This window comes from Propithecus coquereli, unplaced genomic scaffold (assembly GCF_000956105.1).
Source record: "Propithecus coquereli isolate 6110/MARCELLA unplaced genomic scaffold, Pcoq_1.0 Scaffold82, whole genome shotgun sequence".
Taxonomy (NCBI): domain Eukaryota; kingdom Metazoa; phylum Chordata; class Mammalia; order Primates; family Indriidae; genus Propithecus; species Propithecus coquereli.
Window position 1 is genome coordinate 4,290,785 of NW_012154396.1, and position 17,945 is coordinate 4,308,729.

At 37.0% G+C, this 17,945-nt stretch overlaps 1 protein-coding gene across 1 annotated transcript in view; it reads left to right on the plus strand.

Annotated features, from left to right (window-relative positions):
- Window positions 1-11,704: 11,704 nt before the first annotated feature.
- WDR75 (WD repeat domain 75) overlaps window positions 11,705-17,945 on the plus strand; it is a 30,325-nt gene continuing 24,084 nt past the window's right edge. The window contains exons 1-2 of the mRNA XM_012663655.1: window positions 11,705-11,850; window positions 16,184-16,313. Coding sequence (XP_012519109.1) covers window positions 11,765-11,850; window positions 16,184-16,313 — 216 coding nt within the window. The 5' untranslated portion in view covers window positions 11,705-11,764. The remainder of the gene's footprint in view (window positions 11,851-16,183; window positions 16,314-17,945) is intronic.

Here is a 17,945-nt window from a genome sequence, read left to right on the forward strand (position 1 = left end):
CTTTGATAGGCATACATTAAATTGGAATATAATAAATATTAAAATAACATGATGCATATGTACTAATTTATCTTTTTGCCATCAGTCTTACTTTACACCATCTTTCTAAACACTGGACAGAAGCCATACAGGATACAATCACCATCTCTACTATTCCTTTGACCTAGTGTAGAACAGAAGCACAGTGGCACATAGTGATGAAAGGCACTTAATGTAAATATTAACACTATCAAGTAACCACATTATCCTGAGTTATCCAGGTATATTTGTGGGTCTGTCAAGTGTTTTGATATAATGAACTGGATTATTTATTCAACTGGTCCTCATGACTTTGGTTGCAGAAACCCAGCCTGGAAACAATCAAAGCAGACTGGAATAACTGGGGGTATCCAGAACCTGAGTACTTTACAAGGTTAACTTTTATGATCATAGTCATTTACTTGAAAACCAGTACCACTTCATTCCCTTATTGGAATTATTTATAAAATTTTCATTTCATGGCATTTATTCTTGTTTCAAGATATACTTTCTTCTCTTTTTTCTTAAAGTCCCTGGTATGTTTTTGCTTCAACAGAAAATAACACAGAATAGATTCTCCTCACAGAATTATAGAAATACCCTTACATTTTATTGATTTTTATAAACTCACTCTTAAGGCTAGGACACATGCTCTAGTCAATCAGAAATGCAAGACTAATTCTTCAATTAGCATTGTTCTACAATATTCTATAAGGGATTAACGAAACAAGAAAATTACTGCTAGTTTCTCATTAGTACTTTCTCTGAGAAGTCTTAGAAATGAGATTTAGATTTCTATTTCTAATTGGGAGGCAAGATTGGAAACCTTCAAGAATTGTAAAAATTCAGATCAAAAATACCACTTAATTCCTTAATAACTACTCAATTCTAAAAATAGAATTATTTTAATGGAAGAAAATTAAAACATAAGCTTTACAATACCCATTTATTGTAAGATTGAATTTCTTTGTGACAAATTAACGAATTATTTTTTCAAGTGGCTTTCATAAATGAAATTACTGAAAATTTACTGTTTATTTATGGAATCACTCAAGCAGACTAGAAAACCTAAAGAATGTCATAATAGCTTTCTATCCACTCCCAAACCACAGTTTTATGGAAACTTTAAAATGGAAAGTACAGTACTTAGAATCTGTTTGTTTTATAATTCAGTCTGAAAAAATAAAAATGGAGTTCAATGTCAGGCATTAAATGGAAGAGAGCAATATAAAAACTTCTGTCTCAATTTAGAAGAATATTATATTTTGTACATAAAATACTTTAAGCCACGCTTTCAACAACATTTTTAAAGAATCCACATATGTCCCAATAAGTAACTTATCATTTTTTGCATATAGCCAAGACTTTAGTGTCAAACTCAAAAGAGATATGATTTGAAAATAAAACAAATACCAAAATCAGAAGTAGGGAAATTTAACTCATTTTTACAAAATAGAAAAATATGATTATGTATCTAAAAAACAGAGAACTATTGAAACATTTTCATCAATGATTCTAAAAGCTAGACAAAATAACACAAAATTCATTTTTTGGTTTTTTTTGGGGGGGTGTTGTTGCTGTTGTTGAGACAGGGTCTTGCTCTGTTGCCCAGGCTAGAGTGCAGTAGCATGATCATGGTTCACCGCAACCTCAAACACCTGGGATTAAGCAATCTTCCTGTTCCAGCCTCCCAAGTAGGTGGAACTACAGGCACACACCACCACGCCTAGCTAATTTTTATATTTTTGGTAGAAACAAGGTCTCACTGTGTTGCTCAGGCTGATCTCGAATTCACGGCCTCAAGTGATCCTCCCACTTGGGCCTCTCAAAGTGCTAGGATTACAGGCATGAACCACCATGCCGGGCTCATTTTATGAACATAAGTTTTTCCATATACATTTTGAACTTCTGTTTACTTTATGAGGAAAACACTACCTAGATAATTAAGTTATTTCTATTATATTTCATATATACTAGAATTATCATTTAGCCACCAAACTTGGCCACTAAAAAAGGCCATATTATCAATTAATTACTGATGTAGCTTTATAATCATACATCTGTAGCATTTTTCACTAAAGCTTTACTTCTTAACCTAGAAGCTAAATATCTATGGACTTGAATGGTTAAATATAAAGAAAAACTCAAGGAGGCATTTTATGTTTATATAAGAATACAAAAGTGAATATACATGGAATTACATAAATTTTTAGTGAATTGATGTATTTTATGGATGCAATTAGAAGGTAACTCAGTAATGCTAAGAATATCCATCTAAATTTTTACTACACAAAAAAATGGTCATAATTATCACCTTGAAGTAATATAAATCAAAGTACTTTAAAATGATAATTATTAACTTTTAATTAAGGAAAATTTTACATTCATGTTTTCAAACATTTAAGCATGACTAAAACTGGCTTCACCCTTTCTTTCCAGTCTCATCACCTAATAACTTCCCCCACGTATCTGAAAGAAAACCACACCAGAGTTCTTTATGTTCCACAAATCCACCATATGAGTGCTCATTCCATTCTGCTACCTGGAAAATATGCTTCCCCTTTGCTGCCTAGAGAAATCCTCCTGTATCTGTCAATGGCCAACCCCAGCATCAGCTTCTCTGTAAAGTCTTCTTTAGCTCCTCAGTATTTTGGATTGGCTCCGTGCTGTTAAAGACTTTTTCTTTGCCAATATAATAATAAATTACGGTTTAATGTCTATGTGTATCATGCCTAAGTTACACTGAATGTTCCTTTACACTAGAATCTGTTTTAATCATCTTTTCAATCCTACCTGAGGTAGGAACTCAACAAATATCCTTGAAAAAAGAAAGGGAAGGGGGGAAAGAGGAAGAAAAGAAAGAAAACAAAGCGGTTAGATGTTAGTTCTAATAACTCCACCTCTTCTTTCTAAGAAAATTATTGGAAGCACAAATCATCATATGGTTAGAAATATATTTATGAACTATCACCAGCATAATTCATATATTGAAAGACTTTCAAAATATTTCACATATCAATATAGTACTTTAATATCTGGAACCATAACAGTAAGAAGTTATATAGGTGTTGCATAAATATCTATTGCTGCTAATCTTTGGGAAAACAGTAGTTTAGAGTTATTACTCAAATGATAGTATTAATAAGATCTAGTTTGCCTTTTAAAAACTTATTAGGGTGAACACAGCCAGGCGCGGTGGCTCACGCCTGTAATCCTAGCACTCTGGGAAGTCGAAACAGGCGGATAATTTGAGCTCAGGAGTTCGAGACCAGCCTGAGCAAGAGCGAGACCCCGTCTCTCCTAAAAAAAATAGAAAGAAATTAGCTGGACAACTAAAAATACATAGAAAAATTAGCCGGGCACGGTGGCGCATGCCTGTAGTCTCAGCTACTCGGGAGGCTGAGGCAGTAGGATCACTTGAGCCCAGGAGTTTGAGGTTGCTGTGAGCTAGGCTGACGCCACGGCACTCTACCCGGGGCAACAGAGTGATACTCTGTCTCAAAAAAAAAAAAAAAACTTATTAGGGTTGACAGCTTACAAATTAAAGAATAGTTAAACAAAGCTGGACGTTTCTAGGGAAGGAAAAAAATCATACTGTTATTAAGGAAGAAGTTTCAAGTAAAACCTAACATTTATTTCAGGCAACTATCTCCCAGCAATGATTTGCTACACATAAATGGGGTTAAAGATATTAGACAGTTCTCCAGAGGCCCTTTTCTATTCAAAGGGGCTTTCAAAATAATGTGGGAGTGAAAGAGGAGGCTAGGGAACTGTGCCTTCATGCACCAAATGCATTCTCAGAGTACTAACATCTGTTTCAGTTTACATACTTTAAGTATGACTTTACAAATGGAAATTAAACTTAGGCATCGTGCCTAAGAAGTCTGTCTGCAAAAGAACTACACGTACTATCAACAGCTGGAATTTGTATAGGTTCACATTCTACACAGCACAATATCCTGTCAGCTCAATGACCCCCGTCCCCAAACCAAATGTCACAAAACATCATCCTAATGTTCATGAAACTTTTATAGCAGAGATAGAAAAGAGTGAAGAAGAGGAATCTGATTGCAAAACAATATGGAGGAGTTCTAGAATTTAAGATGTAAGAGATACTTGTATACAAAAAGAAAATTAAAAATACAAAGATCTTTTGGAATTTATTTATGTTAAGTAATGCTCATTCTATAACATTCTGCTAAGCTTTCTTATTTATCATTTAGACATTTACAATATTTTCCAATTCACTAATAGGATAATTGTAATTTCTGGTAGACTAAAGTATATTAACACAAACCTGTAAAAATAATGATGTACCTCTGCTGCCACCATGTGGCACATCTGTATTTTTGTAGTTACAGTTTGAGTTTTGGGTTTCTTTTTTTCTTTTTTTTTTTACAGGATCTGGCTCTGCTGCCCAGGCTGGAGTGCAGTGAGCTATGGCTCACAGCAACGTCAAACTCCTGGGCTCAACCTGCTTCCTTGGCCTCCCAAAATTCTGGGATTATAGGTATGAGCCACCACATGTGGCTCGAATTTTTAAATAATAATTTCATACTTAGTTCTGAAGCCATCATCATCAGCTCAGATCTCTGGTATAAAAATACTATGAAAAACTTGAAGCCACAACACCACAGAATACTACTCAGCCATAAAAAAAGAATGAAATAACGTCTTTTGCAGCAAATTGGACAGAACTGGAGGCCATTTTCCTAAGTGAAATATCTCAGGAACAGAAAAACAAATACCCATATACTCATTTAAAAGTGGGAGCTAAACTATGGGTATAAATGGTTATATAGATGGTATGATGGATTTTGGAGACTCCAAAGGAAGGAGGTTGGGAGGGGGTTAGGGATCAAAAATTACCTATCAGGTACAATGTACACGATTCAGGTGACAGTGAAAGCCCTGACTTCACCACTATACAGCTCATCCATGTGACAAAAAAACACTTGTACCCCCTAAATCTATTGAAATAAAATAAAACAAAAAATAAAACAAAAACTTGAAGAATATGTGTTCCCAAATCATTTACATACCAACAAATTACTGATCAATTAATAGTAAATAGGAACCAATAATGCAGGAAGTATTGTATTATGACCTCTAAAAGAATGATATATTGTCTTGTGCTCAACGACCATACATCTGTTAACATCAAAACACAGGCCAATCAAGTATTAACGTGCAAGAGTTATTGTTCAATTGGACGGCAATGAGTGGTAGAGAAAATGTTTAGTGCTCTGAAAGTAGGAAGGTGCATGAGAATCTTCACAGAAGAGAATTGAGAAGTGTTACAGCTGTTGGAAAGCAGTTAGATACACAGAATGAAAGCAAGAGAGCATTTCGGGCAGAGGTAACATTAAACAAAGGAGGGGTGGAGAAACTGTGGCCTTGGGGCCACACGTGGCCTTCTGGATCCTTGAGTGTGGCCTTTTGACTGAATCCAAATTTCACAGAACAAATCCTTGGGGGATTTGTTCTGTGAAGTTTGGATTCAGGTGAGGGGCCACACTGGGGATCTGGAGGGCCACATGTGGCCTTGAGGCTGCAAGTGAAACAGGACATACATGACAAGCATTTACTGTCAGGCCAAGAAACCTGAATTTTAGCCTATAGGTCAGGGGAAGCCATTGGTTCAACATACATTTTTTTCCCATTGTAGATATAATTCCTCTGCAACATGAACATCTGTGAACTCACATAAAAATAATTTATTTCCCAAACTGAGAATAATCTGGCAGCTCAGACCCTCTAATCCCTCACCCCAATTCAGTAATTTAAGGTTACAGAGCCCTGAAATCAAAGCCAACCAGTTAAATCACTGTCAAATCTCCAGGAGAAAAAATTTAAATATATAAATATTTAAAAGGGTGATGACTGGGCCCAAAAAGATGTTGATAACTTCTTCCTAATATTTCACTGGGAGCTTCTGTTCTGAGAAAACAAGATGTACATTGTAGGGAAGAAGCAGAATTTTAACAAAGAAGACAGGAAGATAAAGTTAGGCTCATGGGACCCTTTCTTAGCAGAGTATGATGTAATTTGTGTGGGGGAGGGGCAGGGTTGGGTAAAGGAATGAAGGGCTGGGACAAATGCAAGGTGAGTGAGACTCAGGCTGTCCAGGCAAAGGTAAAAATCCCAGCATTGGGTCCATTCACTCAGAATGATTCATGAAAAATTCAAAAGAAAGAGAGCTTATTGTGGGTCACATTTTATTGGATGTTATATTGATTTGTTTTTTAAAACACATGGAGTAACAGCATCATGAGGAATAAAGAATCTCCAGAGTGAGGGTCAAATAACAGCTCCTCCATCTTCACATGTGCCAAATCATGGGGGAAATTTACACACAGTCCTCCTGAGGAAAAATAGTAACTCTCAAAGAAATAGAGTAAAAATTCATACTGTAAATGAAAACATTTTCCTAACTGAAACATAATATGCACAGATGTTCCTGTTCACTACAAAACAGCTCCCTGCATTAATATTCAAAATAGCAATGCTTTTCCTTTATTCTCATACAGATTTCAAACTGCTTCCTGGCACTTTAAAGATGCCTAGGAATGTTTCTGTTGCAGAATTTTCTGCTCCTTAATGACCGCTCTGTAGGCAAAGGACACAGTAACATTAGACATTAAAGTCTTTTCTTTAATTTTTATACTTTGAGCATAAGTAAAATTCATAGGCAAGGCTTTCTCTACATGATAGAAAAGCAAATATTAGGATTAAATATTAGGGGCCAACAAAAACAAAGGAATGATATTCCAAATTTCCATTAATAATAAGCACTAGTGAACTAAACAGAAAGAACTCTGGACTGTGTTTATTTTATTACTCTCTTTCTAGCATCTAACATTAAAAACTTAATTTTCAGTATTCTTTGTGTTCTAATAAATGCCATTTAAAGATACAAATTTTCCTCTGAATATTGCTGTCTCTACAGTTTTGGTAAGTTAGTGCTCCCATCATTTATTTCTAATAGTGCTGTGTTACATCATGATTATACTTTAACTTATTTAGGGGAATTTTTTTAATTTTAAAATAAATAATTTGATTTTGTTTTCTTCATTATTCTTCAGGCAATTTCTTATTTTTAATTTCCAATTTTGTTGAACTTCAGTATATGGCCTCATGATGTATGCTTTTGGCCTTTATGGTCTGTAATGGTCAATTTTTTTTGAAAATTCCATGTGTGTTTGGGGGAAAAAAAGAATGTTGTCTGTTGAATAGATAAGTAAATTAGAGCAATCTGGTTAACTGTGATATTGAAGCATTCTACATCCTAGGCTTGAGCCCAGGAGTTCTAGGTAGCAATGAGCTATGATCAGACCACTACACTCCAGCCTGGGTGACAACGTGAAACCCTGTCTCAAAAATAATAATAATAATGTCCAGAACACAATCATAAATTACTCAACACACACACATACACACACATAATGCAAAACCAGGAAAACCTTAAGAAGTCTCAAGAGAAAGGCAATCAATAGATGCCAATCCCAAGATGACCCAAATGTTGGAATTATCAGAAAAATACTTCAAGTAAGTTATTAAAACAATACTCCAGAAAGTAAGAGTAAGCACTTTTAAAAGGAATGGAAAGATAGAAGTTGTCATTAAAGAAATACAGCCTGTAAAAAAAAAAAGAATCAAATGGAAATTAATACAGAATTGATCATAGACCTAAATATTAAGTGTAAAACATAAAGCTATAAAACTCTTCATATAAAACATAGAAGAAAATCTTCATAAATTTGAAATAGGTAGAGTTCTTAGATACAACAACAAAAGCACAATTCATAAAATTAAAAAATTGATAAATTGTACTTAATAAAAATTTAAAACTTTAGTTCCATGAAAGACACCATTAATAAAACAAAAAGACAAGCCATAGTCTGGGAGAAAATATGTGCAATTTGCATATCCAACAAAGAAATTATATCCAAATATATAAAGAATTCTCAAAACTCAACAATAAGCAAACAAATAACCAATAAAGCAATGGTAAAATATTTGAAGACACTTCACCAAAGAAAATATACAGGTGAACAGTAAACACATGAAAAGATGCTCATTATTAGTCATTAGGGAAGTAAAAATTAAAACAATGAAATACAACTACAAATTTATTATAATGGCTAAAATTAAAAGTACTGACAACACTGTGTTGAAAAGGATGTTATGTAACTAAAACTTTTTATACATTGTTGGTGGGGATGTAAAAATTGTACAGAAACTCTGAAAAAATAGTTTGGCAGTTTCTTAAAAACGTTAAACACTTACAATCTGACCCAGCAATGCCATTTGTTGGTATTTATCCTACAGAAATAAAAGTTCGTGTTCACATAAAAACCTAAATATGAATGTTTAGAGCAATATTATTCATAATTTCCAAAATCTGGTAGGGGAAAAAACAAACATCCTTCAACAAATGAATGAATAAATTAACTGTGGAATAGCCATACAATGGAATACCACTCATTAATAAAAAAGAAAGCACTGATGATGCACAATGCAAAATGCATTATGCTAAGTGAAAGAAGCTAGACTCAAAAGGTTACATACTGTATGACACCATTTATATGACTTTCTGGAAAAGGCAAAATTGTAGGAATGGAGAACAGATTAGTAGTTTCCAGGAGATGGGGCTTGGGGGAGGAATTGACTGCAAAGCGTAAGGGGAGCACCAGGGAATTCTTTGGGATGTGGAATTTTTCTGTATCCTCTTTATGATGGTGAGTACAAAAACTTATGCATCATAGATAAGAACACCAAAAAATAGACTTTATTGCATATAAATTTAAAAAATAGATTTTCATTTCACTTCTTGGCAAAAACACTCCACTTGCTTCTCGTGCACAGTAAAAGCCAGAGCTGTTACAATGATCTACCAGGCTCTACAAACTGGCCTTCTATTGCTTTTCTGACCTCATCTTCTACTACTGCCCCTTGATTATTCTTCTCCAGGAACACTGGCCTCTTAACTTATCTTGAATATGAAAAGGAATGCTCTTTCCTCTGGCTAACTCTTTCCTCAAATATGTCCATGCTTATTTACACCCTCAACTTCTCCAGGTCTTTATTTCAAATGCTACCTTCTCATTGAAGCTTTCCCTGAAAACCCATTCTAAATGCTATCCCATCCTTATGCTCTCTCTTTCCTGCTTTGAGTTTCCCCTTAACACTTCAAACCATCTAAAATATAGTATTTTTCGCTTCTTTCTTGGTTCCTCCCATGGTAAGGCAAGCTCCTTTAAGACAAGGATTTTTTACTATTTTGTCCACTCCAATATTCCCAATATTCCTGAATGAATGTCTGGCATATACTAGGCACTTAGTAAATATTTTCTAAATGAAAGGTGCAAAAATAAATATTTGTGGAAAATCCTTTACTTTCCTTATATGGGCTATGCTCCTTCTTGCTTCTTCTTTCTTACTAAAAAGGAATGCAAACTGTGAGCATGAGGACAAAAACCTACATGGTAAAGACGAGAAAATGGAAAGGACACAGTAGAAAAAGCATAGGTCCCTGGTGGCATCAATGAACCTCTTCACTAGCCCTATTCTGGTTACCTCAGCCTTCTTATAATATGATAACATTGTCCACTACTAATTAAGCAGCTCTATGAGGCTTTGGTTCCTAAATGACTATGTAAAAAGAAACAAAAATACGAATGATTTACCTTCTGGACACTTCAGTAAATTAAAACCCTGTGTAAAAATAATCTTCCCCTAAGTTTATCAATCCAGCTAATTTTTGTCCACGTCAGGATCTGATTCCTTTTTAAACAATCTAAACAAAAATTCCCACATAGTAAAACAACTGGAGTCCAAATTGATTTGAGCAAAAGTTTGTTTATTTTGTTACTTGGCTCAAGTCCTAATAAGAACATATCAAATTTCAAAGTAACCAAGAAAGTCTTTATAAGATTTATTGTGTAGACATCAAGAGACTGAGCAAAAAGAAGTTAAGTCTGCAGAATCAAAACTGATACATGACCAGGCGTGGTGGCTCACACCTGTAATCCTAACACTTTAGGAAGCCAAACCTGGAGGATTGCTTAAGGCCCAGAGTTCAAGACCAGCCTGAACAACATTGCGAGACCTCTCTCTTCAAAAAATAGAAAAATTATCTGGGCGTGGTGGCATGTGCCTGTAGTCCCAGCTACTTGGGAGGCTGAGGCAGAAGGATTGTTCCAGTCCAGGAGTTTGAGGTACAGAGAGCTATGATGATGGCACTGCACTTCAGTCTAGGAAACAGAGCTAGACCTTGTCTCAAAATAAATAATAAAAACCTGACACTGTGTACTCCTTCCACTGTAACATAACAAAGCATATTACAGTCATGACAAACAAAGCTCTTTGCAGCATGAGATAAACCAAAATAATCAGTGTCTCCCTATCTAGTTCTGGCTCCCAAAATAGTAAAGTTCTGAGCATTTCCCATAAGCTGAACTCTTCAGTAAAAAGTAAATTTATCCCTGATTTTTGCAACAGTGATGTCTGAAGATACATCTTGACCTTTGTGAATCTGTAATATTTCTCCACAATGAATAAATTTATGTATGTAGCCATGTTGCTTAACAATGGGGATACGTTACGAGAATTGCATCATTAGGCAATTTCATCATTGTGCACAGTGATATATGTGGCACATGACTGAAAGTCATTATGTGGCACACGAACTTGGTAATTTTGCAATAAATTTCAGCAAGTCAAGGAGTGAAACCAAAGCGGATCTGTTCCTGTTAAAGTTAAGCTAACAGTGGCTCTTTAGCCTTAAGGGTAGCTCAGTGCCAGTATAGAGGTAAATATTAGATGGAAGAACTACTGAGTCAACGTAGGCACCTGTAATATACCAGGACCAAAAAAAGAAATGCATAACTTTATAAAAAAGGAACTGGAGACAGAATAAACTAGCATAAAGTAAACCTCCTCGGAGTTAGGACTTTCTAACTCACAGGCTCTGTCGACTAACGGGAGAAGCTAAAACCAAAGCAACACGGACAAAACAACCCTCAGCAAAGCAGAGAACAGCGTTCCGGAACTTGCCGGGAGGCGGAATGTTAGACCGCCAGAGCAGCAGCTACACTGCAAGCAGAGAAGAATGCAGTAGAATCCCGTAATGGAAGCCAGGTTTCCAAAGGCGAAAGCAAAGCCCTCGGAGCTGTGGAGATTCCGTAGGAACGTATGGGAACTTCAGAGAAACAGGACAAAGTGACAGCCAATAAGAGAAGCAAAAAGCTGTGCAAGGAGAAGGCTACCTTTCCACCCAATAATACAACCGCGATACCCACAAATCAGTTGGCGCGAAACGCTTCCGTCATCTCGCAGCGCCGGAATAACAGAAAGATGATGCCATTGCGGGGGGTGGGGAGGGCTGGGGAGGCGCTACTGGAGGTCATGTGACACACTGGAAGCCACCTTTTCCTTATACCAAAAAAAGCTATACAGTCAGATTGACAAGGCCTGAGAGAACTATGTCTGTATTAAATAATGGTTTAGAAGTACATAATATAAATTCATTGTCCCTATGTCTTTTGTTTTTACCTTTTTTACAAATGTCTTAGTGTGATCTTGCCCAAAGGACGGCGGCAGAGGCGCTGGGCCCTGCAATAGAGTCTCAGGCCTAGAGAGCCCGCGTGTGGCGCCTGTGGTCTGGGAAACACGCCGAATACCCGGCTCATAAAGGAAGTTCGGGGCGGGACCAGCGATCGGGCGTTCCTGCGTCTGCGCGAAGATGGTGGACGAAGAGAGTCTCCGCGTGGTTCGTTGCGGAGGCAGCGAGTTAAACTTCAGGAGAGCTGTGTTCTCTGCGGATTCTAAGTATGGGGGCGCCGTACGTTGTCAGCCGGGCTGAGGGGCGTGAGTCCCCGGAGGGCTGTCGGGGAAGAGAACTGTCAGGTGTATTCGGACTCCCCCACTGGCAGATCTGGGCTTTGTGGCGTGGACGCGCGTGCGGGTGATACCCCGGGGCGCGAGAGGTCCTATAGCTCTGCAGGCTGGGGTGCGCCTTTCCCTCCCTGCACAGTTTACCTGACGGTAGATTGAGGAATCCAGGGGCACGTCCACGTGTCTAGAATCTGTTAGGGCTGAGGAGGCTGGAAAATAGTCTAGGCATGGATGTGTACACCACTGCCATTGCAGTGCCACGAGGACTCCTTACTCCCTCGTACAGAATTATGTTTTGGAATGACTAAACTTAAAAATATTCCACTTTATCCATCCCCCCCATATCCAAAAAAGGCATATTGGCAGCCTTTTTTGGAGCTTTGTATGAAAACTGATGTTAGAGACAGAAACATTCTAAGTCCTGGTCTCTTTCCTCAAGAATTCGGTGTAGCTGGAACTATACTACCACTGGGTTCAAAACCCGGTTCTTACATTATGGATCTTTGTAAATTTCTTAATCTCTGCCTCTGTTGTCTCATCTGTAAAATGGGGATACTATTTAGTAATCCATCTCATTTGGTTGTTGGGAGGATTAAATGCCTCAGCATATAAAAAGCACATACAATGCCTTGCATTTAATGGCTCAATATATATCAGGAGTCATCATTGCTATATTGGTGGCATCATCTAGGAAGTGTCACATTATAGTAAGAAAAGGTTTCCAAGTCACTTATGGATAGAGTGACACTTGATAACCCTTTCTGTCTTGGAAGAGAAGAGATAGCATCTTGTGAAAGTTTGTATCCCCCGCAGTATCCTGCATATGTGGGTGTATGGCAGGTAGCTGTTGAATGCATATATGACCGAAGGAGTTTTTATAAATTACCTTAGAGGCAACAACAAAAAAATTGAATCCTTAGTCTTTACAAGTAAAGAAGGCCTTGTTGACATTCATCTTATGAATTGGGGGAAGAAACAGGCTTCGAGAGGTTTTAAAAGTTCTGCGACTTCAGACTAATATCCATGTATCCAATTTCTTCCTCCAGTATACTGTTTCTACACCTTATTCATTATAATGAGGTGTGTTTTGTGTTTCATTTGCTAAGCCTGATGATTCTTTTTAAGTACTTGTCATCTGGCAACACTGGCAAGAATTTGCCTCACAAGTGATAATTGGGGGAAGGCATGCTGGACAAAAAGCAGCTTGAAAGTGGGAGGCCTTGAAAATTGGGGGATTGGGCCTTGTATGTAAAGTCAGTATAATCACCGCATAGGGTATAGGAAATAGTGAGAGAAGAGTTTGGAAGAGTAGAGACGAGCGGGTAGAAGATTAGTGCTGGCCTCCAAGCAAGAAATCACTTTGGCCTAAACTATGATAATACTGAAGATGAAGAAAAGAGATAGGACTTTGGAGTGATTTCACAGTTAGTATTAATTGGAAGAAGATTTTTGAGTTCAGTTTGGGGTCTATCGAGGTACCTGTAAAACAACCACGTGGACATAGTAGTGGGTAGAAATTCAAGACTGAAGTTTGGGGAACTTGGTCAAGATTTAGAGACTGGTGGGGGTGGGGAGGGTCATCTATATAAAAGCTAATAAAGCCATTTTTCTAGCAAATGAACAGGATTATAATGAACTCATCAAGGATTTGAATATTATCTAAAAGGTACCACAGGAGTTGGCTACCTTATACAAAGAGAAACAAAGTAATTTTGTATTTTATCTCAAAGTGCTTTTCAAAAAAGCTGAAATAGTAAATAAAACAACAGAATTGTGGGATTTGGGCAGGTTACTTTTGACCACTAGATCTTGGATCTAGGACTGCTGATCTGGTATGAGAAGATGAGGGAAGGCTTCCAGGGAAAGACTCCAAGCTGAATCTGGAAGTAGAGTCAGGAAAAATAGGAAAGACTGAAAAACTGTCACAGATGGGAGGATTCTAAGGAGATACAACAACTAATGGGTATACTAGATTGGATTCTGGAACATAAAAAGGACATTAGTGGGAAAACTGAAAAAATGGAAATAAAGTTTTTAGTTAATAGTCATGTACCAATGTTAATAGTTTTGACAGATTTGCTTATGTAAAGTGCTAACGTTAACAGAAGCAAGGTGAAGCATGTATAGGAACTCTGTAACTCTTCTGTAAATCTAAAATTATTTGAAAAGAAAAGTTAAATAAAAACCTTACTCCTAGAAAATAAAAAATAGTCAGAAAGAAAACATGTTCTGTGTAGATAGCAGGAAGTGCAAAACCATGGAGAGAGTTGCCTTTGGGAGTTTGTGTTCAAGTCATTTAAAGCCATTGTGCTCTGCTAAGTAACAAGGAGGAAATTCCTTTCCTCTGAGGAAGCAAATCAGAATCAATTAGGGTGAGTTTTCTTGGCCAGCAGTACCCCTTACCCACCACAATCTCAAGGAAACACTGCCTAAAAGACCTCTTGATATTGATGGGGTGTGTCGGGAGGATGGATGGTTGTTGGATTGTGAACCACTTCACTAGAGCACAGTTTTCAAGTGAAAATGTAGTTGCAGTCAGACTGGGTCAAACCACCAAAAACCTTAGGAGTTTAGGTCATATCCTGAAGGCAGTTAGTAAACACTGAAGGATTTTAATTTAATTTTATCTTTATCTGAGGAAGTAATATGGTCAAATTTGTAAAATTTGTCTGGTAGATATGAATATAAAGCTGAACTGAAGGACCACACTTGAAGAATGTAGAAAGCCCAAGAGTGGTCCAGGCTGCAATGTTGAGGCCCTGAAGTAAGGTACTCACAGGGATGGAGAGGAGGCTTCAGCCAAAGGGAAAGACCGTATATCTCAAATGCTTCATTGCTTGTACTTTCTTGATCATAGCAGACAGTTTCACACAATCATGCCTCCTGGCTAACAGCACTTGTAAGATTCCATTGATTGTAAGATGCATCCTGATTTCAAAGAGGTGATCATGTAAAAAATCAAGTATCTTAGAATTGATAAAATAGTGTAATAGTCAGCATCAGATTTACTCTTAGGATTTTGTGATATAGTAGTCCTCCCTTGTCCGCAGGGGATACGTTCTAAGACCACAAGACCCCCAGTGAATGCCTAAAACCTCATATGGTACTGAACCCTACATGCACTATTTTTTTCCCATTCATGCATACCTTTGATAAAGTTTAAGTTACGAATTAGGCATAGTAAAAGATTAACATCAATAACTAAAAATAAAGTAGAACAATTATAACAATATGTCAGCATTACTACTCTTGCACTTTGGGGCCTCTATTAAGTAAAATAAGGATTGCTTGAACACAAGAACAATTTTCAGACAGTCAGAGATGGCTTCTAAGTGACCAATGGGTGGCTTCGACAGTGGTTGTGTTCTACAAAGGGATGATTCACATCCCAGGTGGAACGCTGAGAGATTTCTACACACTACTCAGAATGGCACAAATTTTAACTTACCAATTGTTTATTTCTAGAATTTTCCATTTAATATTTTCAAACTGCGATAGACCTTGGGTAACTGAAACCAGGGAAAGTGAAACTATAGATAAGCGGAAGAGGGGTCTGTTGTGGGTTTAATAGGCACAGAGCAAACATTTTTTATTTAGAAGATACTAGAAGATTTATATTTCTGAGCTTTGTTCTATGATAATATCTATTATGAAACTAGTCAAACAAATGTTACCCCAACTTTACCACTTTTAGTAATTTAGTATCCTGTACTACGTAGAACAAATCCAGAAAGACAATAGCAAAACCAGCATTTCAGCAACAAGAAAAAAAAACTGGCATAAAGTCTTTGTACTTTTCTATGCAAGAGAGGCCCACACCTCACCAACTGCACCAGAGCTTTTGACTTAGCATTTGTAAGCTGGTGTCCCCAGTGAACCATGGAGATTTAGGGACATGAGAAGACACTACTGTTAGGAGAACCATCCAAGAGTAACAGTTGATGATGAATAGCACAGTGTCTGCATCCATTTAGTGATCAGATAACTTGGTTAAGTTGACAGTTTTTGCAGGATGATTTCGTTATAGCCTCTGCCCATAAATAGGCAAGAGATATGACATTGGCCTCATTAATCTCTTCTAAGTTAATGAACCAATCAGGCTTAGATGTCCCCATAGGCTTAAAACAGCACAAAAATTTGAATATACAGTTCTTAAACTACTTGGAAAGAGACCTCTGTTGTGTGATATTATTTTTGTCATAGACAATTAAAAGATTGTACTGCCGAAGGAGTACATGAAACTTATTTTTCTTTCTTTTTTTTCCAGGTATATCTTTTGTGTCTCCGGAGATTTTGTTAAAGTTTATAGCACAGCCACAGAAGAATGTGTGCACATACTGCATGGGCACAGAAATCTGGTGACTGGAATCCAGCTCAACCCCAACAATCATCTACAGGTGTCAAGCAGTTTATAATTGAATGTTTTTAACATTGGCTTTGTTCTTGACAGAAAAATTTGAGTTGAATTTGGCTGGGAAGCTTTCCAGATTATGATGCAGTGAAATATTTGTTGATTTTCTGATTCGGGATATCTTTCACTTGTTTCTCGTTATTAAAATAGGATCACAGCCTAGAACTACATTGCCCATAGTGTATTCTGTGACCCATTTGCTCCACAGGATGCGAATAGGTATTACTTGAGAAGGATGTTTCTGAAATTCAGGGTTAGGCAAAGTTAAGTAGATTTATTGATTATAGATCTTCTCGGGCCCATTTATGTGCATTGTGAATATCCAAAAGGGATATGTAGTATTTGTTGTTTCTCAAACTTATCTGACCTCTGAACCCTTTGGTTTCTGGAACACATTTTGGAAAATGTTGGCCAAAAGGCATCGATTTGGTAGATCTATTCCTTTAAAGGTTGAGTCTTTTGAGGGTTAATGCAGATGGTACCTAATCTTAAAATGAGCATCTAGATGAAAAGAAGGGCTTCTTTAGTTAGTGGATCAACCAGTTAATCTCAAGACAAATTTGGGGATTTAATTTAGTTCAGACCTCCCCACTTTCCCCACAAAGCAGACCTTGCTTCTCGGAATTCAAGAATAATGAAATGGTCATTTAAATTCTGTTCTAAAGTTTCAGCAAAGCTACTAAAAATTTATCTCAACAATATTTTTCTCTTGCTCTAGTTTTTAATCCTGAATTAGTCACAGCCAACTTGAAAGTTATTGGTGGATTTAACAATGGATTTGCATTGCATTATCACAAAGGAAGTAGGGCATAAAGTAACATTGATCTTTTCTTTCCAAATTAAATGAGCTACTCCTAAAAATCAAAGTTAAGTAACTTTTCCGTAAAGTCCAAGCACAGGTTTTTATCTTTGCTGTCCTCTGAGGGTTTCACAAAAGTTTATTACTATGTGTAGCATTTGAATGTTTTTAATAACAAAAATAGGCCGAGCTCGGTGGCTCACGCCTGTAATCCTAGCACTCTGGGAGGCCGAGGCGGGCGGATTGGTTGAGCTCAGGAGTTTGAAACCAGCCTGAGCAAGAGCGAGACCCCATCTCTACTAAAAAAAAAATAGAAAGAAATTATCTGGACAACTAAAAATATATGGAAAAAGTTAGCCAGGCATGGTGGCACATGCCTGTAGTCCCAGCTACTCAGGAGGCTGAGGCAGGAGGATCACTTGAGCCCAGGAGTTTGAGGTTGCTGTGAGCTAGGCTAACGCCACAGCACTCACTCTAGCCAGGGAAACAGAGTGAGGCTCTGTCTCAAAAAAAAAATAAAAATAACAAAAATATTCTTTTGTTAAAATTGTAATTTGTGAAATCTGTATTACTAAGTTTTATAGCAAAACAAAAAGCCATATACACATTGCATGGAAGATTTGTTTATGGTGACTGAGTTAATAAGATTAGAGGGCAGTGATTATGTGGGTATAGGATTCATAGTGTTTGTGTATTAACCATTGTTTTGACAGTGATTATATGTTTGACTTGTGTTTTATTAATCCATGTTCATGATTCTTATATGCATTGACTGATGTATATTTTTTAGTTAATATTATTCTTGGACTTGGAAAGATA